Genomic DNA, 27,060 nt, shown 5'->3' on the forward strand with positions numbered 1-27,060 from the left:
TTTGCTAAAATGACGTGTGTGAAGCTATAACTAAAATGGCTACACAACAAGAGGTTGTAAGGGGTTTAGGTTTCAGGGATAAGTAAGGGTACAGGGCAGTAAATGGTTTTCAGGGAAGGTACTCCTTTGGTTTCTATTCTTAATATAAGTATGTGCTCTTAGAATTACCCATCAGAAGAATAAGTTACTTACCTTCAGTAACGCTCTTTCTGTTGGATACTCTAGTTAACTACAGATTCCTCTGAGCCCTCCGACCTTTCCATTCTGTGGAATTATCTATTTTTCCATTGAAAAAGGTTGCAGGCTAGAGATCTGCACACTGGTCCTCCTGATTATTGTATGGCTCCATGTCCGTTGACACAGAAGGGGGCAAGAAGGAAATTGATTTTGATGTGCAGGGGTGGCGCTTATATGCAGCTTCATTGTCACTTCTGGGGCAGAACAAAGTCAAAGATGAACCACACTGCACGATCTACTGGCGCATTGGAGCAATGTTGTTTAAATCTTTCGGATTCAGTTTGATATCTGGGGATATTCTAAAGGTGAGGAATCTGCAGTTAGATAGAGTAAATCATCAGCACAAGAGCATTCCTGAGGGGGAGTCAGAACAAAGAATGGTAGCAAAGGAGTTAGAGAGCACACCCTTGACACACATTCTAGCAGACACATAAAGCAGGCAAGACATTATGGTCCACATTTCATTTTACTTAAGACTGTGAACCAGTAATCCCAAGCTCCTTTTAAAAATCTGTAAGCTAAATGATTAGTGGTCCCAGCCTGCAAAGGCCAGAGCATTATGCAACAGCTGTATGTTATGGCTTGTCAGTCTACCCACCATGAAGCTGCTTTGGTTGATATGAACACAACGAAACCATAAAACATAACACACTCGCATCATTTCCAGAAATCCTCAACGAAGACCAGTACATTAATAACAGAAACTGTTTTTGAACAAGGACAATATAACTTGGACCATTTCTCTCTCAAACTTTTTCATCACAAATAAGACTACCCCATACTTCACAGCCAAATATTCACTAACTCTGGCGATGGAGATCAAAATTGCAAAATGCATATCCCCATCCATAACACAATGCATTCGGATAAAACTCCATCTTTTCTCTGAAGTCTATCTTAAAGTGAAAGCCTCAAGCCACCTCATGAAAACAACATTTATTGACTCGCAGTAGCACTAACACACAGGCTGCAGGCCACTTGTCATGCACATCAAAGAGAGATGAAGTTCATCTGCTCGTAGAAAATCATCCGAACAGTGCTGACTGCTCTCCACCCCACCAAACACACCTCCACTCTCACTATTGCCAGCATCTGATATCTTATATGACTCTGGCCATCGCTATCATCTGCTTCCAACAATCCTTCAGATACTTAACCTACACCCATATGCAAAAAGAAAAGATGATGGACGGAATGCTGAACAATATCAAACATTCACCCCCAGTTACGGATGTGAGCCTAAATCAGTTTTTTTTTGCTTGCCACACTATTACAGTTTGGACCCAGCCATATGCAAAGCAGTCTTGACCCTGCTTCCCATGGGAACAGTCCAGCCTGAACTGCTAGGCCAGGCCCTCTCTAGACTGGAAACAAGCACCCTGGAACCGGTTTTGGGGTATCACCCCCTCAACAGCCAGGTTAGCTTGAATCCAGGGGCGCAGAGAGCAAGGAACCCACGTCTAGACATACCCTAGCCACTTAAGGTGCTCAAGGCAAAGCAGTCATGACGTAGGTCCCGGGCTCACTGTGCCACTGGATTCAAGCTAGCCTGGCTGATGAGGGGTGATACTCTGAAACTGGTTCCCGGCTGCTTGTTTACGGTCCAGGGAGGATCTTGACCTGGCAGTTTGGGCTGGACTGTTCCCATGGGCAATAGGTTCAAGACTGATTTGCATATGGCTGGGTCCAAACTGGGGTGGCACGGTGTGCAAAAGAACGACAAATAAACCCATATCTGTGATTGGGGGTGAGTGTTTGAAAAGTTTCAGCACTCTGTCCATCATCCTTTTGTATTGTTAATGCTGCCCTATGCGGGAAAGGTATGCCCAGATGTGGGTCCCATGCTCACTGTGCCACTGAATTCAAGCTAGCCTGGCTAAATAAGAGTCATACCCTGAAACCGGTCCCAGGATGTTTGTTTCTGTTCCAGGGAGGACCTTGGCCTGGCAGTTCTAACTGGACTGTTCTCATGGGGAACAGAGTCAAGACTGATCTGCATATGGCTGGGTCCAAACTGGGGTGGCATGGTGAGCAAAAGAATGATGGATTAAACCCAGATCTGTGACTGGGGGTGAGTGTTTGAAAAGTTTCAGCACTCCGTTCATAATTTTTTTTGTGTCGCACATAAACATTAAACAGCATTGGGCTCAAGGCTGAGCCCTGAGGAACTCCTGAGGGAAGAGAGGGACTTTGAGATGCTTAATTGGTGGAGAAGTCCTGGAAAGTCTGAACCTGCGAGAACAAAGTCAGACAGGACAGAACTGTTTCCTGAAGACCCGTGTCCTCTAGCCGTTTTAAGAGTATTTTGCAAGCTACAGTGTCAAAAGCAGCACTTAGATCAAGCAGGGTCGGAGCCACAATGTCACCGCTGTCCAGTTGCAGTCTCAGATGCCCTGTAACTCCCAGCAGAGCAGATTCTGTGCTGTAACCAGCCCTGAATCCAGATTGCGAAGGGTGGAGACCATGCATTTCCACAAAAGATGAAATTTGCTGGTTAACATGTTTTTCCAAAATGTTAAAAAACAGGGGATGCAGCCAGATTGGTCTGTAGTTTGACCAATTGACAGGCTCAAGATTTGGTTTCTTCAAAAGGGGCACAACTATAGCATGTTTAATGCTTGAGAAATCCCACCCTCTAGCTAAGAAGGTTGTAAAGATTCAGGGCAGAGTTTGCTGACAAAGGCCAGAGGGAAGCGGTCTAGAGGGGATCCAGACTTTATAGATTGCACCTAAGTGCAGAAAGCTGGGATTTCAATAGAAGAAAAATAATCTAGACAATGATTAGGACAGCATTCATCCGGCTCAGCAGTGTCAGATTCAGCAGTGTCAGATGTTGCGGTATCAATGAGCCTAAAATCAGTCAAGGACTTATCAGTCTGGAGTATCAATAGTGCAGCCTGCATTTCCGCCACCTTTTTTTTGTAGAAGCAGGCCAATTCTTCACATGATGGCTGTGAAAGGGAGGATGGGGGGATATCTTTCAGGGTTAGATAGCTCTTTGACTCTTCTAAATAGAGTTTTGGGGAGAGACAATTTTATCTGAATAGAAAGTGGCTCGAGAAGATCTACAGAGTTTATGATATTCTTTCAGCGCTGATCTTGAAATTATTGCATAACATTGATGGCCACCTCCTGCCCTCCATGAGAGGCACTTGTCGTATTAATACCAAAGCCAGGGAAGGATCAGTTGGACTCTGCCTCTTATCGCCCTCTGTCATTACTGATCATAGGCCAAAAAGCACTTGAACAGATTCTTGCGAAATGCCTACATCACTATCTTCCGAAGCTGATCCATCCTGATCACTCAGGGTTTATTCCCCGCAGAAATACCCTTTGCAATCTGCGTCTATTACATGTGTTCCATGTGCCCTGCCTAGATCATGATCAGTAAGCTCTGGCCTTTTTAGACATGGAAAAGGCATTGGATTCTGTCTCCTGGGACTATCTGTGGCTGTTGCTTGATAGAGTGGGGTTGGACCCCAAATTCATAGCATCGATCAAACTGCTGTACACGGCTCTGCTGGCATGGGTCCATACTGGGTGCCATGTGGTGGAGAGAATTCACTTACAACAGGGTACCCGGCAGAGATGACCCTTGTCCCCTTGCTATTCACCCTGCCGATGGAGCCCATGTCATCTAGACTACGACGGGTGCTGTAAGGCTGGGGAGTTCAAGTGGGTCTGACGACATATGCAGTGTCATTGTACACATATGATGCAATGGTTTACTTACGTCAACTGGATATATCGCCCTGATCATGCTAAATGTGATGAGGGAATTCAGACAGGTCTTGGCGTTACATGTGAACCACCTAAAATCTGCCTTGTTCCCAGTTGGGCAGTTGAAGAATGTGAAGCTTGTGTGTCTTCCTGAGGCGGGTCTCCAGTGGAGGATGCAAAGCATGCATTATCTGGGTTGGCATATAGTACACGGGGTCCAGCAATGCCACATACTCAATATGGGTCAAGTACTCACAAACCTCCACCCATCCATCCAATTTTGGAACACCCTGAAACTCCCCCTGATTGGGAAAATAGTCCTGATTATAATGATGGTATTGCCTCGCAGTTTGTATGTAATGCAGGGCACTATGGGCCACATGTACAAAAATCAGGTTTTGCGACTCGCAAATTGCGCGTCGCAAAACCTAATGTACAACAGTATCAATGACACTGTTTGCGATTCCCAATGGGGTCGCAAATGACCTACCTCATGAATATTGATGAGGTAGGTCGCAATTTGTGACCCCACTGGGGGTAGGTCGCAATTTGTGACCCCACTGGGAATGGCCGCCCTCACAGTGTCTGTGACTCCTTTTAAATAAAGCAGTTTTTTTGTTTTTTTAAAATGTTTTCTTTTCATTTTTTCAGAGTAGGCAGTGGTCTGTGGAACCATTGCCTGCTCTGAAAAAATATTTACGCTACCATTCACAAAGGGGTCCCATGGGGACCCCTTCCCATTTGCAAATGGGTTGGCACCAGTTTGAAACTGGTGCTAACTGCAATTGTTTTGCGACCGCATTCGCGGTCACAAAACAATCATACATACCAAATGTATCTGGTATGAGGAAGGGACGCCCTTGTCACGCCCCTGCCTAATAGCGAATTGCAAAACCCAAAGTGCGATTCGGTAACAAGTTACCAAATCGCAGTTTGGGCTTTGTAAATCCCAAATAGCATTTTTCAAGTTGCAAATGGGCTGATTCGCTGTTTGTGACTTGAAAACTGCTTCCTACATCTGGCCCAAAATACGAAGTACCTGAAGCATTTTCCAGAAACTAGAATGTCTCCAGCTAGAATTACTGTAAGGTGGGAAAAGATGCCATGTAGGTTTGGACACACCCAAATTAGAGTGGGACTGGGGCATGGAGGTACCGAATCTCTAGATGTACTGTTTGGCGTCCCAATTAGAACACGCTGTTCAATGGTTAGAAGAGGGACTGAACTGGGAGACATCCCTACTGTCTGGCACGTATGATGGTGCCGATTTGGGGTCCATATGACTACACAGTACCAGAACGCCTGAAACCCTACCCTATGTGATCAAACTGGTCTGTCAGCTCTGGGAACAGGGTGCTCTGGCCTTATGCACTGGGCCTCGAAGTCTAGAAAATCGGCCCATTCGCACAAATAGCGCAAGTGATGGCTACAGACCACTGGCATGCGAGGGATTTTGCCACTTTAGATGATTTATATCCAGCGAGCCAATTCATCACATTACAAGTCGCAATTGAAACTTTTAATTTGGGAAGTGGTTAGTTCTTTCAATGTGCCGAGAATGAAGCTACTGTGTGATAAATATGGCCAGGGTTCCCTGCGGCCTGGAGCCTACACAGACAGTTGTCACTTTACTGACCATGACGAGAGGTTGTAGGCTTATCACACACATGTAATGTGCCCTACGAACAGACAGGCCACAACACCCCCTAAAGATTGAAGACATGTACCATCAGGTGTGTGAATTTCCCATCACATCTATGGAACGGACTAAGGGCCAGATGTAGGAAGCCGTTTGCATGGTGCAAACTGAGATAAATCGCAGTTTGCGCCATGCAAACAGCCGTCAGCGATGCACATTCACAATTTGCGAGTCGATAAATTGTGAATGCGACTCGCAAATAGGAAGGGGTGTTCCCTTCCTATTTGCGACTTGCATCGCAATGCAGAATTGCTTTGTGACCGCGAATGCGGTCGCAAAGCAATTCTCAGTCACCACCAGTGTCACACTGGTGGTAACTCATTCGCAAAAGGGAAGGGGTCCCCAGGGGACCCCTTCCCCTTTGTGAATGTGGGCAAAAAGTTTTTTTCAGAGCAGGCAGTGGTCCAATGGACCACTGCCCACACTGAAAAAACGAAACCAAATGGTTTCGTTATTTTTTTTATTTTGCAACTCATTAATATTAATGAGGTGGGTCTTTGCGACTCCATAGCGAGTCGCAGACGGTGTCTGAGACACCGTTCTGCATCCGAATTTGCGATTCCGAAATTGTGAGTCGCACCGACTCGCAATTTCCGAATCGCAAATTCGGACCTTGCTAATCTGGCCCTAAGATACATGGAGGGATGCGAGACGTTTCCGTAAATTCTCTGTTTAAATTTATCCAGTATAACATAATAAACATTGTGTAAGTCTTCCCTCAAACACCTTCATGCTATTTACCCAGACAGGTACTCCTGATATGAGCGGTGCAGACACAAATTCTTTGATATTACCACACATAGATGATGTGATACAGTTGATGGTATTAGATTGGAGCGCAGAAGGGGGACAGGGGTGAGGGGAATCAGTTTCTCAAAAAGTTGCCTGGTTTTTAATGCTTTGCAGCACTTTGTTGACTTTAATGGCAGTTTCTGAAACCGTAGGCGCACTGCCAGCCTACTTTTGTTTATATTGCTGGATTGTGGGAGCAACAGGCAACCCTATGCTGACCATAGGTGTTGTATCTCCTGTAACATTATATATTGTTGAAATGCCAATGAAAATTATTTCCAAAGCAAAAAAAACATGGATGGTCATCCATTAAGCCCTGAACGCACTATTTTTAAAGGCTCCATAGAGAGCTTGAACTAGCCAATGAACTTACCAAAAATTGTAATAAACATGTGCTGTCCTATCTGAAAATTATTGACAACTTAGCATAGTCAGACATGGCTACGACACCCTGTTTTCAAGCAAGTGCTTCATAAATGTTGATTTTTGTCATGCCTTTTTATTTAGTGAAATATGATAATTGTTGCTGTCTAACCATATGTGTTTACTAACTAGCACAGCGTGAATTCCAGAACCATTCACCATACTAGCTTTGCCTACTCCTACCTTTCATCTCCATTGGAGGTCTGGGACAACCATTTTCATCAGACTGGGCTGTTTTGTCATCAGGGATCAAATCCTGCTGTAGACTGCCTTCCTCTGGTGTAACTTCCTGATGTATCACAGTCTCCTCTGTTAGTTCTTTGTAATGAACCCAGCATTCCTCTAGCAGAGTTTCCGGGTGGGTCAACGTCCCCTCTAGCGTAATTTCCTTTTGGCTCTTACTCTCCTCTTGTATTGCTTCCTGTTTGCCAGTACCTTCCTCCTCCACAATGTCTTGCTTGGCAACACTTTCTTCAGGCATCATTTCTTGTTGGTTTTCCTCTGAAAACATTTCCTGATGGCCCTTCCTTTCCACTGGTAAGACTTCCTCTCTGTCCTCGCCCTTCGTTATTACCACTTCCTCATGGATACTACTCTCTGCTAGAATAATTTTTCTTTGAATCTTATTCTCCTCTGAATTATTGTCCTGCTTACTTATGACTTGTGCTGGCATAACATCTTGCTGAGCCTCACCCTCCACTGACATCTCTTCCTGCTTGTCCTCACCTCCCCTTGGCAATAATCGGTGGTGAGCTGTTGTCATGCCTTCTTGAATAATATTTTTCTCTTCTTCTACTATGTGGTAGCTCTGTACATCTTCTAACAAAACACTCTGCTGGGCCTTACTCTTCACTGACATAATCTCTTGCTGAATCTTATACTCTTCTGACATCATGTCCTGCTGGCTAACACTTTCTTCTGACAGTGCTTCAAGTTGGACCTTATTCTCCTCTTGTATCCGTTTCTGCTGGTCCTCACTCTCAAACATCAACACGTCTTGTTGGCCCTTACTGAGGACCTTGCTCTCATCTAATATTATTACTTGCTTTACCTTGTTCTCCTCAGACACCATTTTCTGCTGTATCTTGCCCTCTTCTTCTACCATTTCAGCTTCACCCTTGCGGTCCTGAAGTATCTCTGCTTGCTGCACTTTACTTTCTCTTGGCAACACCTCCTGATGGTTCTCACCTTCATTAAGCACCTCATTACTCTGTTTACTGTCCTCTATCAACACTTCTTGCTGCTCAATAATCACCTCTTGCCTTATTGCGTGCTGAGCACACGCTTTGTCTGGTATCAGATCTTCCTGGGCTTTATTCTCCTCTGGCATAACATCCTGTATTGCCTTAATTTCTTCTGACTTCTCTTCCTGCTGTATCATGCTTTCCACTTGCTCTTCTTGAGGCACCGTGCTTTCCCTGGGTAGCACTTTCTGCAGATTCTCCTCTTCTTGTTTAATTTCTATCTGCAACTTAAACTCCTCTGGCATATCTTCCTGTTGCCCCACAGCTTTGTCTGCTATCAAGTCATGCTGCATCTCCTTCTCCACTTCTTTCTGGTTCTCCCCCTCTTCCAATATCAACTTCTGTTGGACTTCCCTTTCCTCAGTCTTGGCTTCATGTTGGGCCTCCTTCTCATCTTGTCCCACTTCCTCCTCGACTTTCTCCTCCTGTGAAGAGTCCTTATCTTTAGCTGCAGGGACATCAACCTCAAAATCTTCCACTGGGATGCATACTGGAAGAAGGAGGGACACAGACAGCATTGGTAAATGAAGAAGTTATACATTTGGACATGACTGCAGACTTTGAGGAGTGTATTCTTGTTTGGCACCCAAAAGGAAGTGTGCAGCCTGCTGGTCTCACATACCATGCCACAATTTCAACTTCAAATCTAATGAGGCTTTTAGGCTTCCAAGTATTGATTCAAATTATGCAACTTGTAGCACTTTGTAGACCTAATGGTTAAAATAGTAAAATTAAGACTAATTGCTTCAAGAATGATGTATTGCCTTTTGCATGCCTTCTGCTAGGTTTTTACTTAGGGCCTGATTTAGATCTTGACAGTGTTAGCCACTAAGCTGCATAGGCGGCAGACTCAAAATGCAAGTCAATGGCGTTCCGCCCCCCGTATTTAGATGTATTGCAGCTGAGCTGAAGACCACCATGATGGAGCAACCTTCCTAGCCATCAGGAAGGCGGGCTCCCTGACCGGATTTAGATGTGTCAGCTGTGTCATTCCGGTGGACTTCTGATGGGGAGGGACCCTCACTGGACCCAATGGACAACAGACAATCGCACTGGCTATGGCATACAGGTATGTCATACACACACACACACACACTCTACCTCAGCCCTATGTGTCTCCCTGCACAACACATGACTTCACACATGATCATCCATTTGCCATTCCAACATCACACAACCTGTACATACCAAACACACCCATTACCATACATCAATGACACAAAACAAACAATATTGACACTGCACCCAAACACAACAAGAACAACCAACACACTACACATGCAGCTATGCAAACACACTCACACAAGGCACACATACACATATCACAACAACGTCCGTCACACAACACTCATCTGAATTTTGCACATACCAACACAACAAACACAGCATTAATCCCCCATGCAAGTGACACACACACAGGCACAAGCACATCACCCACTCCAGCTCCCTCTATCTCAACCAGCCAATCCAATCAATCACACACATACAAGTACTGACTCACATACACAACAGATAGCACAACCATACCAGTACAGGTCCCCTTGCAATGCGCACGCATGGACACATGTTACAAGTGTGATTGTACCGTCACTGTCGTGCCACCGTTCATTTGGCAATGAATGATGACACCATAATGACAGTTGTGTATCTGTGCAATATGATTGTTGTGCCAGTGTGTCCCCATCCATGTCTGACCCAATCGTGTTCCAGACATATACATGCCACAGTGATTTAAAAAATTTACTGTGACATGTATATGCCTGCAGTGGTCCAGACCTCACGTGCAGTGGCCACCCAACATACCCTGGCAATGCGGCATCCCTTACTTCGAGTCTGCAGACGGGGGGAAGACGGGGGCGTTAGTGAGTTGTGTTTTCTCAGTGGATCGGTGGCAGCAGCTACATCAGGTCTTGTCCAGTCGTTTCCAGTTGAAAACGGAAGTGAATACGTTTTTACCTCATTTACCCCCCAATCCAACAGCTCAAATATGGAGGTCTGCCCACCTCTTTTTGCTTGGCAGTAAGACACATCCAAATCTGCAAAGCGAGAAAGGTGGCTGGGGCCCGTAGGCAGACGCTTTTACCGATCGCACCGTTGACATGGGCACTGTTTCTTGGCAGAGTTGGCAGGATGAATGCGTGTGCTTGTCAATGGGACCACCAACATCTAAATCCGGCGGCCAGACTGTCATGGCGACGGACAGGTTTTCAACCGAAAACTCAACGACAGGACTTTTACTGCCAAGATCTAAGTCAGGTCCTTAGTTTTTTTTTACAGAACTCATATAATTACATGTTGTTTTTCTGAGTGATTCAAAACCAATGAACTGCATACTTCCTCTTCGGGTGTAGTGCAGAGCAATGCTATGATATTTTACTAACTTTTCATTAGAAATCTATGAAGTTGAAAAGTTTATTTTCACAAATGTTAATATTTCTCTTAAAAATTAGAGGTAAAAGTGTGCCTGAGCCACTGAATGTTAGTATGAAATCCACATTACACAACGCATTTAATATGGCATCCTCCCAATTGTCACCATTGTGTCTGCAAGCATAATTTGGCATACCATGACCTCAGGAGTGTTGCTACCCTTGAGGAAATGCCACATTAGGTACAAAACGCTGTTCATCAATCTCCCAACTACATATTTTGAACAGGAGCTAATTGGTTATTTAGGGCACGTTTGGCATATTTTATTATATGTATGAGTTCAACTTCAGTACAGAACTACAATTGGACGTAGAGGGCGTTATAGCAGAAAACTGCAATCATGTGAAAGTCAATAATCGGGAACTCTGCAAACTAACTCCTCTGTAATAAAAACTCCCCACACTCCTACTTGTTATTGAGTATCATACTACTTTTTTCCAAAATTCTGTATTTTAGGTAATATGATGAGAAGCAACCATAACCTCTACAATAATCTGTATTATTCTTAATCGTCAGTTTTCTCTTCTGAATACACATCAAATCACTTTTGAATCTGCATCACAATAAAGAAGGGCAGCGTTGGACTGACTGCTTGCACTGGCTCCAAGGACTCTCTCACTGTATCCTGGGTTATGGACTAATGTTAGAAAATCAAGGACAAATTCAGGAGAAGAGAGTAGAAGTGTGAGGTGTACTTTTTATTGCTAGACATGCTGCTTTCATAGCCTAGAGAGCTCTGATTGTGAGCCTCACGGGCCTGCGCTCAGCTTACTAGGCATCTCTCCAGCCTTACTGTTTTTCGGGACTCTCCGCATCATTGGTGGGGGCTGCTTACTGGTTCCTCAGTGTCAGCTGGGAATATCTAGCCTGCGTGGGAGTGTGGCTATTGGTGGAGAAGTCTTCTCAAGTCCCCGCCCAGACAAGTGTACACAAGCTGCGGGGGGCTGCCAGTTCTAATTTGGATATTACATTGAAATCAGCACCTCCTGGCAAGGTGTCCAAAAAGGTTCCCAAAGTACCGAGGACAAACAAGGAGCCAAACAAGCTTATAGGGCAGAAGGAATCATCAGGAGCTAATTCAACTCCTGCAATGCAGAAGACACTAGCTAGAATGGAGCCACCTATGGTAACTATGGCCTCCAGGCCAGAAGTTGTGGGAACAGCCGGACCGCAATGAAGGTCGAAAACAACATAGGTACAGGCTCAATCAAATCTATATCTTACTATGTTAAAAGAAAAACACATTTCTATGCAAAATGATATTTAAGGAGAAGAGTGGCCAGGGCACACCAATAGCATGAATCCTGATCCTGATAATGTTCAAGAATAAATAGAAAGTTCGTTCTTGGAAGATGATGTGTAGATGTTTATTATAAGTGCAGGTAGAAAGTAGAAATCTCAATCAAAAGACTGCGTTGTACAAAATGACCATGTGTCCAGAGCAGCCAGATGGTGATAAATGGTCAAAGTTACAATAGGATGTTCAAATGTAACAATAAGTCCATACAGCAAAACAGCCAACACGTGTTTCGTCTTCAAGAATTTGTCAAGGCTTCAGATGTATATAAAACATTATATGTAAACACGAAAGGTACATAGATCAAGCTGCTGGTAGTCATGAGTCCTTGGGAGAAATCAAATAATACGCAAATGATGGCCATGATAAGCCTCAAGTATTTGTGGAGCGAATAAACCCGTGCCGTGCGCGTCATGACTCTCTAAATTAGAAATCGCAAATAAGGATTCCTTATTTGCGATTTCTTAGCACATGTATGAAGCCATTCCTAAAGGCGATTTTGGCATTTAGGAATCACTAATTACCACCAAGTTGAACTTAGTGGTAACCATGTGCAAAATTAAAAAATGCATTAAAAATGCATTTTTAAATTGTACATGTAAAGCACACATGCCCTTTTGGCATGTGTGCACCTTACATGTCCCCCAAAAAACTTTTGGGGTGCAGCAGAGGGGGCCTTAGGCCCCCAGCACCCTGGGGTTTTGCATTTCCAAAATTGCGATTTCTGGTTCAGAAATCACAATTTTAGAAATGCTAAAAATTTGCAGATATGGGCCAACAGGCCCATAGCTGCGAATTGGGTCGGTATTGCAATTTGCGAATCGGTAATAGCATTTGCGATTTTTAAGAAATCGCTATTACCGATTCGCAAAGGTGATACATGCCACTTTGCGAGTCGGAAATAGCGATTTCTTAAAAATCGCTATTTCGGAATCGCAAAGGGCCGTGATGATATATCTGGCCCTTAATTCTTATGTGTGTCAATATTGATTTAATTATGCAGTCAGTATTAGATTCAACAGCTTCTTATGAAGCTAATCATTCTTGTATGAGGAAATCAAGGGCAGCCTTGAAACAAATTCTTGAGACACATTCCCTGATTGATGCTTGGTGAGTGTTTTGGGGATGGGTGCATGGTTTTACTTTCTGTTCTACCCCTTCCAAACAGCTTCCCAAATTGGTATTTCTTTTGCAAGTCATAGTATTATTTTAGCTTTGGTTAGTAAAGTTAATCCAAGGAGTGTGTCTGATCATAATGCATCGTCACTTCACGCTGAGGCGAATGATAATTGAAATGGCTTGTTCCCACGACGCTGGACATTCCACTAATTGCTGGTGGATTCAGCTTATACTGGCTTTATGGATCCATGCATAAGTTAATTAACTAGTATTGACAAAGGTCCCAAACAATTAACAACCATCTGGGATACATTGAAAGTTTTTTTCCGTGGTTAGACTCTGAGTTCTATATTCAACAGCAAAAAGCAGAGAGAGAGGGGCTGAGGCACAACTTTGGAACAAGCTTCTCCAACTGGAATTTGAGTACTCCCTCAGTGGTAAGAAGCATTAACCTCCAGGTACGGTATCCCAAATATATTCAAACAGCTGACCTCTTTGCGTAAATTAACCAAGAAAAGGATTTGGAACAGGGCTTGTTTAAAGTTTCAGACAAAACTGTTATCCTGCTTCAAAAATAGTGAGAAGATGGGTCATCAACAGGGAAGACTGTGACTGGGAAGGTTGCAGTCTGTCTGCCTTCAATCCCTTTGACTCTATCCTCTACCATGATGACTATGTAGCTTCTCAAGGCATGGTTGATGTCTACCTCAGGGCTGTAAGGCCTAATCAGTTGACAACTCATCAGCAGGACGTGCCTAGATCTAGCAATTACAAGTGAGCAGATAGAAAGACCAATCTCTCAAGTGCCTTCTGGAAAAGCTGCAGATCCTGGTTCTATTCCTATTTAATTTATAAAATGTTCTCTAAAATAATCCTCAGTTGATATTTCATTTAGTCGATTCCTCACACATTTATGGGCTCTGTAACATCATAATGGGGGGAAACATTTATAGCTGTATTCTTAAAGAAGAATGGAGTCTCTCTCAATTGTGGCACATATCAGCCTATATCCCTAATTAATTAAGATTCACAACTTTGCACCTGAAGATTATCTAATCATTTTGCTGCTGTTGTTACCACATCAGTTAATCCAATACAGCATAGATGTATCCATTAACGGGATGCTACTTTTCATATTAATCTAGTCATAGTGGCTCTTGAGGTTACATGCAGCAGGAGAGGTCCACCGGCATGATCACACTGGATGATGGAAAGACATTAGACATAGTATCCAGGTGGTAGCTATGGTCCATGATAGCATTAATGGTCTTTGGTTCATGTAAACACGAACCAAGGCACCATATTCTTTGCCCACTGCTTGGATTGTCAGTATGGGGGGGGGGCTCTTCAAATCTTTACAAATCACTCCTGGTACAAGTCTGGGGTGCTCTCTGTCTCTGCAGTTATTTGCTCGTTGCTTAGACCCATATGTACATGTGATAAAGGCTTCAATATTAATTCTGCCTTTAAGGTTGCATGAATGGAAGCTCAAAGTTCTCCAATGTGCTAATGACACAGTGATACTAACATGATCTCCAACAAAAGCACTGTCAGCAATTGAGCATGCTGCCCTGCTATTTGGCCACATCTTGGGATAGAAGTTAAACATTGATAAGACTAACATTTTAGCAAATATAACTCCAGATATTACATTTGTTCGATACTGCATCTGCCACATATCTAGGCTTTCATATTTCTAATAACCCAGAAGGTGTTAGTGCCCTTAATTACGACACATTATACTTGGATTCTTTTGCAACATTTAGAAAATGGAACAGAATGCAAGTGGGGCTAACAGGGAGATGCAATGTTATTAAAATGGCCATTTTGCCAGTTACCTCTGCCTGTTTAGGTCCATTCCCCTGTTTTTTGTTTTTTTTGCAAAGGTTTTTTGAAGAAGGTTGAAACAAGATGGCAGAAATGTATTTCCCATGGGCTAGTCAACATCTGGCATGGGAGGAAAGGGCCACAATATTCACTTAGCAAGATCTTGCTAAGTTATGAGGTTAAACCAGTACAAACTGACAAGTTATATATATCATGTGGACAACTGAAAGTGCTAATAAGTTTAAAATCATGTAATTAAAAAAACTTCACAATTTAGTTTTCAGAGTGGAAAACAAACCTAGGAGGATGGTCTCTTGATTAGGAAAACCACATTAAACACATACTGGAACTATGGCAGGTTTACATGCAACTGCAGTGAGCCTATGTCAAAGTATCATTCAAGAGACATTCAGTACTGAAAATCTGAGTAGCATTTCTTAGACATGCAAATACTGCAGAGGTTCTACACCCACAACTAAGGAAAGTTGAGGCCCTGTTTACATTGAAGAACCACCACCACTGAAGAACTGGTAAGATTTTCGGGCTTCATAGAAAACGGTTCTTGCAAACCCAGCTACTCGCAAAACTGCTAAAAACATGTGGATGGCAATGGGGTCACAGGAGACAGACATGCAGTTAACAACAAAGTATCTCAAGATCCATGCCTCACCTATGGAATGAGGCACAAAAAGTTATTATATCCGTTATACAATACTCTTACACCCGTTTGAAAACATGAAAATACTATCACAAAATGTCATATGCCAGCAAAACATTACCTTACATAGAGGAAGAGTTTAATCAACAATGTCATTGAGACGTACTAAAAGCAGCTAAAATTTATGAAAAGTAATGACATTTGGTCAAGCCACCTCTCTAACTTAAGAACTACCTCCTGTCAGATGTCCATGCTTTGGTATACTCTTCATCTCAAGTATGGCTCTATTAAAAAAAGAGATGAGTCACTCGAGGATCTGCCATTCTACATGACTTGTACCACTGCTCACTCTACAACCAAAGTTGATGAGGATATAAAAAACATGAATGCATCAGCATTACCCTACCCCCATACAAACTATGTGACACTATCATGTGTCAAAGCATGCCAGTTGTTTTTGGATGTGGGTGCCTTCCTTATCAAGAAAGCAGAGAAATGTGATGCAGTTGCTGGCATTAGATGTCAGCGTCAATGAATCACTTTGAAAGTCAATGGTTGTATGACAAAATGTCGACCACGAAAATACTGTGGTACAAAAATGTCTTTGTGAAAATATCAACACCAAAAATATCAACTTTTCATACCTACAATTTAGAACTCAAAAATACTGAGTACGAAAATATTGTGGTCCAAAATATTGGCATTGTGTTACTAAGTATATGTATTTAATCCTATTTAACCATACTGTATTTTTTTTAAAGGTAACATATTTAAGAAACAACATATAAACTATGTATTAGCTTGAAAAATAATATTGTTGAAAGATGTATAACTTTAAAATAATTGTATCAATTAATATAAAAGAATGCAATCAGTTATGGACCGTAGTAGGTTTTATGAGTACAAATACCTCAAGAAAATAACAAACTATAATTGATTTATATAAAAATACAAACACAAAATAAACATAAATAATTATTAATTTAACACATGTATAAAACATTAATTACTACATAATAAATACATTTTAAAATATGGGTGTATTCCGAGGGTGCTGGGAGCACCACCTATGCAACAACATGAGGTGCCGAGGCCAATGTTGCTGCACGGTTTCCACTGGGCTGACCGGCGGAAACCTCTGATTCCAGTTGAAACCTCGCAAACGGCCCCGGGAGGGGAGGGAGGGTGGGAAGCCTGCCAGCTCTACAGGAGTGTCCTCTCCATGGGGCTGGAGGGCTGACGGTCAGCCCGCTAGTCTTGTAATGAGGACCAATTGCCTTCTCCCTTGGAGAGGAACAATATTTACAATACATGAGAATTTCTAGTGTAGTGCGTGAAAGCCCGAAGGAACCAATTACATCTACTACACTGACCTCTCTACTGGAGATGGCCCAGGGCAGACATTTGATCACCCACCTTTATCATGCCCTGAGAGTGGACTTCCAAAAGGCAGTGCTCCCGATCTAGCCCCGAAGGGAGAGGCTCTTGGAACAACCTCACACCCAAGAACTGGGAAAAGATACATGAAGGAGTTAAGTCCGTTATCTGTAATATGCGTTTTAAACTTATTCAATCAAATTTTGTCCACCAGCTATACCTCACACCAAAGACATTACGTATGATCTACACAAACCGTTCAGAGAGTTGCCCAAGATGCAATTTTAACTCAGCAAATTTTCTGTACATCGTCTGGGCGTGTCCAGCTCTAGCCCTTTGTGGCAAACAGTTCATGAAAGTTTAAATAAAGCAGCGGGCTGGGAAGTACAGCCGGAAATACAGATACTGCTTGGCCTGCTCCTCTTCCCTGCTAAAACATGTCTAAGCCACGGATTTCTCCTTTTAGGATTGGTACTGATGAAGAGGAGTATTGCTATAGAATAGCTCCAGCCATCGCCTCCTAACGCAAGGTCTTGGTTGCAAGATGTCTTGGAATGGATGGGAGCAGAGGAGGTACGCATGCAGCACGCTCGCACAGATGAAAAATTAGAGGATGATCTTCGTGTATGGTTAGCCATGATGACTGAACTGCAGGATGCAAAAAATGGGGCTGGAGATGGAACGGGGCGACGAATGATACTAACAACTTGCACACCGGACAGACTGCTCACATATAATCCAGTCCTTACTAGCTTCCCGATGACTTCGGGCAATTCCCCAGGTACATATACAGTATACTCCATCAATGCATTGATCTGTCATATACATGAATCAGACATGTGAAAGGGGAAGTGGGGAGAGTTCACATAGATCTACAGGTAGGATCCACGAGGCTGTAGAAGATGCAAAGTGAATCCTTATTCGAATGTTGATTTCTCTTTGCAGCCTGTACTAGCTCTTGTCAATAAGCACAATAATGGTGATTCAGCATTTATACTGTTATGATACAAACAACATTGTGAGTACATGTATATTACTCTGCTTCTGTTTTATAAGCTGTACTGCTGTATGCTGCTTGAGAGGTGAGCTCTATTGTCATTCCATTATTACTTGAAAATCAATAAAGTTTATGAAAGAAAAAAACATATTTCTCAAGACTCCTGTCCACTTCCCCTGTGCCCTAATACAGCCCAGTGAGAAAGAGTCTTAGAAAACTGGTAATACTGTCTCAAATGTCCCTCCTAGTTTTTCACAAAGACTGCATAAGGCTTCCTCCTTCTTTTTACAAAAAGCTACATTCACCTCAGTGGCTAAACAGAGTGTGTTTAGGGGACTGCTTAATCTGCTCTGTGATTTGAACTGTGTTTGGAAAGTGTATGCACCACTTGTTTTTGAGGTGAAAAATCCATGTATTTGAGTGCGCACAAGGAGTATTTCATTGGTTTCAAATCTGCCCCTTACCTGGAAAGTAGACTCTGCTAGCTTGGAAGTGTGGTTCTGCCAAGAGGAGCACCTCCCTCCTCCCTTTCACAGGAGCTTGGGCTTGGTGATTCGCTCTCAAGCTCCCAGGCAACCTGAGCCCTCTTCTCACACCTGCACTGGGCCTTTAATTTTGTGGAAGGAACCCAAAGACAACCACCTCCATTTTGTGAGCCCAGCTTTCCCTGCACCCTAATAAAGCCCAGTAAGCAAGAGTCTTAGAAGACTGGAAAGACCCCAGACTTCCTGTGTATTCTTGTTATTTGTTTAAAAAGTGTGTTTTTCTCCTACCCATGCCTGTTTACATTAGGTATGCTGTGTGTTTCAGCAGACTTGGTGCTTTTAAACTACTGTTTTTTACCAGTGACTGTTTGAAATTCCCCTCCTGATTTTTCACAAAGACTGCATAACGCCTTGCCCTTTTTAAATGTTGTTTTGTTTTTTACAAAAGGCTAAATACAGCTGAGTGGCTAACCAGAGTGTGCTTAGGGGACTGCTTAATCTGCTCTGTGATTTAAACTGTGTTGGGAAAGTGTATGCACCACTTGTTTTTGCCTTGAAAAAAAACATATACTTGAGTGTAGATTCTGCCTGTCTGTATCCAAGGAGATTCTGAATAGAGGAGCACCTCCTTTCCACACAGGCTTGGGCCTGCTGATAAGCTGTCTAGGTCCCAGGCAACCTGAGCACTCCTCTCACACCTGAGGGAAACCTCAAGACAGCCACCTCCATTTTGTGAGCCCAGCTTTCACACAGCCTTAATAAAACCCAGTGAGCAAGTGTCCTAGAAGACTGGTAAGACCCCTGACTTTCTGTGTATTCTTGTTATTTGTTTAAAAGTGTTTTTTCTCCTACCCATGCCTGTTTACATTAGGCTCCCTATGTTTCAGCAAACTTGGTGCTTTTAAACTGATGTTTTGTTTACCTGTGAATGTTTGACATTTCCCTCCTAGTTTTTCTTAAAGACTGCATAAGTCTACCTCTCCCTCCCCTTCTTTTTACAAAAGGCTACATACACCTCAGTGGCTAACCAGAGTGTGTTTAGGAGACTGCTTAATCTGCTCTGTGATTTAAACAGTTTTTGGAAAGTGTATGCACCATTTGTTCTTGTCTTGAAAAAGCCATTTATTTGAGTGCGCGACAAGGAGCATTTCAGTGGTTTCAAATTTGCCCCTTACCTGGAAAGTAGACTCTGCTAGCTTGGAAGTGTGGCTTCTGCCTGTCTGTTTCCAAGGAGATTCTGAATAGAGGAGCACCTCCCTTACACAGGGACTTGGGCCTGGTGATTGGCTCTCTAGCTCCTAGGAAACCTGAGCACTCCTATCACACCTGCAATGGGCCTTTAAGTTTGTGGAGGGACCCCGAAGACAGCCATCTCCATCTTGTGAGCCCAGTTTTCCCTGCGCCCTACTACAGCCCAGTGAGAAAGAGTCTTAGAAAACTGGTAAGACCCCAGACTTTCTGTGTATTCTTGTGATTTGTTAAAAAGTGTTTTTCTCCTACCTGTGTCTGTTTACATTAGGCTTCCTGTGTTTCAGCAAACTTGGTGCTTTTAAACTGCTGTTTTTTACCTGTGACTGTTTGAAATTTCCCTCCTATTTTTCACAAAGACTGCATAAGGCTACCACCCCTTCCCCCCTTTATTTTGTTTTTTACAAAAGGCTACAGAGACCTCAGTGGTTAACTAGAGTGAGTGTGTTTAGGAGACTGCATAATCTGCTCTGTGATTTAAACTGTGTTTGGAAAGTGTATGCACCACTTATTTTTGCCTTGGAAAAGCCATATATTTGAGTGCACGACAAGCAGTATTTCAGTGGTATCAAATCTGCCCTTTACTTGGCAAGTAGATTCTGCTAGCTTGGAAGTATAGATTCTGCCTGTCTGTATCCAAGGAGATTCTGAATAGAGGAGCACCTCCCTTCCACAGGGGTTTGGGCTTAAGGTAACCTGGCCCTTATATAAGTTGCTACTGGTTGTTGCATATGTTGTTTTGATCAGTTGCTGGGGCTAGTATTTCTATTGGTTTAAGGGTTAAGGTTTGTTTTCTGATTGGTACTTGTAAGGAAATGCCTCCTTGGCATGGTTACCCCCTGACTTTTTGCCTTTGCTGATGCCAAGTTATGATTTGAAAGTGTGCTGAGGCCTGCTAACCAGTACCTTTGTTTCCACAATTGGCACACCCTGGCATCCAGGTAAGTCCCGTGTAACTGGTACCCCTGGTACCAAGGGCTCTGATGCCAGGGAACGTCTCTAGGAGCTGCAGCATGTCTTATGCCACCCTGGAGACCCCTCACTCAGCACAGACACACTGCTTGCAGCTTGTGTGTGCTGGTGGGGATAAAATGACTAAGTCGACATGGCACTCCCCTCAGGGTGCCATGCCAACCTCACACTGCCTATAGGTATAGATAAGTCACCCCTCTAGCAGGCCTTACAGCCCTAAGGCAGGGTGCACTATACCATAGGTGAGGGCATAAGTGCATGAGCACTATGCCCCTACAGTGTCTAAGCAAAACCTTAGACATTGTAAGTGCAGGGTAGCCATAAGAGTATATAGTCTGGGAGTCTGTCATGCACAAACTCCACAGCACCATAATGGCTACACTGAAAACTGGGAAGTTTGGTATCAAACTTCTCAGCACAATAAATGCACACTGATGGCAGTGTACATTTTATTGTAAAATACATCCCAGAGGGCATCTTAGAGATGCCCCTTGAAACCATACCGACTACCAGTGTGGGCTGACTAGTTTTAGCAGCCTGCCACACACCAGACATGTTGCTGGCCACATGGGGAGAGTGCCTTTGTCACTCTGTGGCTAGTAACAAAGCCTGTACTGGGTGGAGGTGCTTCTCACCTCCCCCTGCAGGCACTGTAACACCTGGTGGTGAGCCTCAAAAGGCTCACCCCCTTTGTTACAGCACCCCAGGGCACTCCAGCTAGTGGAGTTGCCCACCCCCTCCGTCCACAGCCCCACTTTTGGCAGCAAGGCCAAAGGAGATAATGAGAAAAACAAGGAGGAGTCACTGGCCAGTCAGGACAGCCCCTAAGGTGTCCTGAGCTGAGGTGACTCTGACTTTTAGAAATCCTCCATCTTGCAGATGGAGGATTGCCCCATTAGGATTAGTGATGTGCCCCCCTCCCCTCAGGGAGGAGGCACAAAGAGGGTGTAGCCACCCTCAGGGCTAGTAGCCATTGGCTACTAACCCCCAGACCTAAACACACCCCTAAATCGAGTATTTAGGGGGTCCCAGAACACAGCAAGATAGATTCCTGCAACCTAAGAGGAAGAAGGACTGCTGAGCTGAAAAACCTGCAGAGAAGACGGAGACACCAACTGCTTTGGCCCCAGCTCTACCGGCCTGTCTCCCCACTTCAAAAGAACTGCTCCAGCGACGCGTTCCACAGGGTCCAGCGACCTCTGAAGCCTCAGAGGACTACCCTGCATCTAAAAGGACCAAGAACTCCTGAGGATAGCGGCTCTGCTCCAAGAAAGAAGCATCTTTGCAACAAAGAAGCAACTTTGAAAGAACACACGTTTACCGCCGGAAGCATGAGGCTTTGCACTCTGCACCCGACGCCCCCGGTTCGACTTGTGGAGAACAAACACTACAGGGAGGACTCCCCGGCGACTGCGAGCCCGTGAGTAGCCAGAGTTGACCCCCCTGAGCCCCCACAGCGACGCCTGCAGAGGGAATCCAGAGGCTCCCCCTGACCGCGACTGCCTGCTTCAAAGACCCGACGCCTGGTAAGGACACTGCACCCGCAGCCCCCAGGACCTGAAGGATCCGACCTCCAGTGCAGGAGCGACCCCCAGGTGGCCCTCTCCCTTGCCCAGGTGGTGGCTACCCCGAGGAGCCCCCCCCCTTGCCTGCCTGCATCGCTGAAGAGAACCCTTGGTCTCCCATTGAACTCCATTGCGAACCCGACGCCTGTTTGCACACTGCACTCGGCCACCCCCGTGCCGCTGAGGGTGTACTTTTTGGGCTGACCTGTGTCCCCCCCGGTGCCCCACAAAACCCCCCTGGTCTGCCCTCTGAAGACGCGGGTACTTACCTGCCGGCAGACTGGAACCGGGGCACCCCCTTCTCCATTGAAGCCCATGTGTTTTGGGCACCACTTTGACCTCTGCACATGACCGGCCCTCAGCAGCTGGTGTGGTAACTTTGGGGTTGCCCTGAACCCCCAATGGTGAGCTACCTTGGACCCAAATTTGAACCCTGTAGGTGGTTTACTTACCTGCAAAACTAACAAACACTTACCTCCCCCAGGAACTGTTGGAAATTGCACTGTGTCCAGTTTTAAAATAGCTTATTGCCATTTGTGTGAAAACTGTATATGCTATTTTGCTACTTCAAAGTTCCTAAAGTTCCTAAGTGAAATACCTTTCATTTAAAGTATTGTTTGTAAATCTTGAACCTGTGGTTCTTAAAATAAACTAAGAAAATATATTTTTCTATATAAAAACCTATTGGGCTGGAATTGTCTTTGAGTGTGTGTTCCCCATTTATTGCCTGTGTTTGTATAACAAATGCTTAACCCTACCCTCTGATAAGCCTACTGCTCGACCACACTACCACAAAATAGAGCATTAGGATTATCTCTTTTTGCCACTATCTTACCTCTAAGGGGAACCCTTGGACTCTGTGCATGCTATTTCTTACTTTGAAATAGTACATACAGAGCCAGCTTCCTACAGTACTAGGGCTAGGGATCCTACTGGAGTAAGGTTTTATGGTTACTGTTGTGACTGGCTGTCAGGGCCAGGGCTGTGATTGGTACTAGGGCCCGGGTTCCTATTGGACTAAGGTTTTAGGGTTACTGTTGTGATTGGCTGTCAGTGCTAAGGCTGTGATTGGTACTAGAGCTGGGGTTCCTATTGGACTAAGGTTTTAGGGTTACTGTTGTGATTGAATGTCAGAGCTAGGGATGTTATTGGTACTTGGGCTAAGATTCCTATTGGACTGAGGTTTTAGGGTTACTGTTGTGATTGGCTGTCAGGGCTAGGGTTGTGATTGGTTAGTGTCGTCAGGTCTCTCATTGGCTGTAGGATTTAGGGTTAGACATCTGATTGATTAGGGGTAGGGTTCCATTGGCCAATAGGGCTATTTAAGACTAGAGCTCAGGGCATCTCAGTCCGGGCGTCGAGGCTAAGGGCAGAGAGGACAAGAGCAGTTATGTGTTTTCGGCCTCGTAGCGCTTGATTGGGCCTAGGGCTAGAAATGCTGCCCAATTTTCCATTTACCAGAAACTAACTTATTCCCTCCACATCCTCCAACACCCAAACACAATATCACCAAAGGCATACAACTCATGCACCACAGACACACTTCAGACAGATGTCAATGTCTCAACAACAACTTCAAAACCCCACATACCACACCTATACACATATCCACCACAACTACAACATTATGACAGCTGCATTCTCACACCAAACACAACTCTGTCCATTATCACTAACACATCAACACATCGCCCACACAACACAAAGCCACATTATACACAACTTGCATCCATCCAGACACACACTCCCTGTTCGTACAAAACACCAGCACTATCCTCTATTTGTTCCTACTAGACCACTTTCAATCATGACAAAGCATATACTCAGCCTTCCATCACACCACCCACCAACACTTGCCTCATCTTTTTACCGATTACACACAGAGCAGTCCTTACACTCCAATCCACCACACAGTACCTCTACCAGTGATCAGATCTAACACAGACACCCTTAACTATTTTCCATCCCCTCTTACTCACAACATATATTCTTCTCCAAAACACATCACCACCCCTGTATTATTTAAACACCACTCACCAGCAGTAACTCACATGCAAATCCTTTACAGAAAACCACATCAATATCTCCTCTCACTACTCCACAAAAACAATACAAACAACACACATTTGCACATCAAAATAACACACACTTTCATAATACTTTCCATCACACCCACTCCCACCTTCATGACTAGACAAGTAATAAGAATCCTTACCAATCTTTACTCCAAATGTCTCACTCTTCACAAACATCTACCATATACACCCTACCACAGCAACATTCATTCACCCACCTCTCATCCATTGCACAATTTAGAGCCCTAGATTATGATCCACATGCTCCTCCACCACCCCTAAAACATACTCCTTCCATCCTAAACAGACACAAACAAAATAAACACCATGCCACTCTTAACAACTTTGCATCCCCCGGTTTATTATACAACGAGGCTACTCTACAAAAAGAACTAAACTCACCAAGTCAGTCTCAGCCACTAAGCCCACCAACAACTCACACAGACCCAACAAAATGCCTCCTAAGGCTGCTGAACGAGGAACACGATATAGAAAACAACACTATTGCGACCCTTATTCAATTTTCACAACTAATAACACACCTGCTGCAAGCTCAAAATATACTGCTCACCCTTCTCCAAAACAAAATGATATCACCACCAAAACACAATTTCTAAACTGCCTGCTCATAAGTACTCTTTAAGCCTCCTTAAAAAATGTATATTTACTCACAATTAAATGTATATATGTGTGTATGCATGTTTGTGTGTGTGTGTATACGTGTGGATGTATGTATATATATGTATACAATGTATGTATGTGTATACATACATATATATTATTATATGCATAACATGTTCATAGGTCATTGCATAGTTCCTAGATAAGTTGTTTTCTTAGATACTTATGAATCCCTCCTTTCATGTTATCTATCACAATGAGCAAATGTTATCTTAACTATTTTATCAGCAAGCATATCATTAATGAAAATTGAGGAAAGATAAAATAATGTTAGAGAACTACACAGATAAATTAACTTCAAATATTGCAAATCGTGAAAGCCTGTGTTTATATAACACAACTTTTAATCTCAAAATATTATATCCATTATTATATTCCTTACACATGTATTCCCTTACTATATATTTATGTATATATTTATTTATTACTTTAGTCCTACTGTACAAGGGGGAAAATGACTCTCTCATAAGCTTTGCTATGTCTCTCCATTACCTTATACCCCTATCAATCTATCCTCAATCCCCACTCTCTGACTCATCCCAAGCCCACTCTACTACTGTGATCTCCAGAATAGCCTTGCCTAGGATCTTCCCTCCTATATCGCTCCTGGATTACCCCAAAGCTCAGCTTACTACTATGATCTCCTAAACAACCCTACTAAATTCTCCCTCACTTATCTCACCTGTGACTCATCCAAACCCCTTCTACTACTATGATCTCCCTAACCCCTTTCTACAGACTCTTCCCTACGCCATCTCTCCATTACTCATTCCGTTAATATAAACCCCCAATTAATACTTCTGGATTCTTCCCTCCTCTATCCCTTCATTATTCTATTCAAATCTACTAACAAACTCACATATCCTCCTCTCAAATTAACTCATACTAATACTGTACTTGTAGTTCCCTATACTAATCCACCACTAGTCCTTTTGGGTTCCGGATTAGATACTCACCAAAAAGCGATTTGACAGCTCGTCAGGGGTAGTAAGCGCTATGTAAATACAACTACAATTAACATTAAATAAGATACAACTAAAAAAAAAATATCACCCATATTCGTCAATAAATCAAACAACATGAAAAGAAATACATTACCATAATGTTTTTTTTAAATTAACTAAAATGTTTTGGTCTAGTTGTTTTCCATTTTGTGCAAATGCTAGCTGGCCTCTGGGTTCTTGGTGACAGAGCTGTGTTATTATCCCGTTTTCCTTATCAAAATTAATAAAGCAGAATTGGTTCATCAGAATTACTAAAATAAATGTAAAAATAGGATTAACAATAACATAAAATATAATACAATACATTAAACTGTAATAAAAAATGATATAATAGTCAACAGTATTTTAAGCTTTGATATTAGTGTTAAAAAGTAGAAAAAAAAGTATCTTTGATATTTGTCCCTCACAAGGTTTGTAGCTCAGATATTGTGACCCCAATATTATGATCAGACAGTATTTGTAAGTGAGTTGGAAAACCAAATCAGTAGATCAATGGATTGGGCATAATCATGTTCTAGCACTTGGATGCTTCGTGAGTCCGGAGCGGTAGAAACATTTTGCGGCCCTCTTGCGGTTACACTATTGCAGCATACTCATTAATGTAAGAATAATCAAACTATCAATGTAGGAGATGGCCAAAGAGGACCCAAGTAAGGGCAAAATAAAGGTATGTCTGATGTTACATAACTATTAAAAGAGGTTTGACCAAGTAAAGAGGTGATACGCTGCCAGAATCGGAAAATTACAAAAGTGATGAGATGTATTCTATGTACTACTAAGAATCACTCATATAAAAAGACCTATGTAAAGAAAATCTTAGAATAATAGGTGTTTCCGGCTAGATTTGTTCAGTCCTGAGGATGACCCATTAATTATTTATGTCTTGATACAGGGTCGAAACGTTGACTACATTATAGGTGGATTACATATAAGTGACTTAAAGGGGTCCCATTGACGTTCAATGCTTCCATATATGTTTTTTAACCACATCTGTATATATTGTATATAACACTTTGGTACTAATATCACACTATCACTTTCACTGCGCCATTATTTTAGGAGCACCTATTTTCTAATGCCGTTTTTATAAGTAAAGACATTTTTTGGTCAGATGAAATAAAAAAGGTGATATGAACCAATTTGAGGCTGTTATATTTTTTAGATAAGAGGCCTTTATTATTTCTAAATGCCGCTGGAGTCTAGGCATATA

At 43.1% G+C, this 27,060-nt stretch overlaps 1 protein-coding gene across 1 annotated transcript in view; it reads right to left on the minus strand.

Annotated features, from left to right (window-relative positions):
• The window catches only part of CNGB1 (cyclic nucleotide gated channel subunit beta 1), a 1,925,718-nt gene that overhangs the window by 1,397,579 nt on the left and 501,079 nt on the right, over positions 1-27,060 (minus strand). Inside the window, exon 17 of the mRNA XM_069217388.1 lies at positions 7,055-8,605. Within this exon, the coding sequence (XP_069073489.1) occupies positions 7,055-8,605 (1,551 nt within the window). The remainder of the gene's footprint in view (positions 1-7,054; positions 8,606-27,060) is intronic.

The sequence above is a fragment of the Pleurodeles waltl genome, chromosome 12, assembly GCF_031143425.1.
Source record: "Pleurodeles waltl isolate 20211129_DDA chromosome 12, aPleWal1.hap1.20221129, whole genome shotgun sequence".
In the NCBI taxonomy this organism is placed as follows: Eukaryota; Metazoa; Chordata; class Amphibia; order Caudata; family Salamandridae; genus Pleurodeles; species Pleurodeles waltl.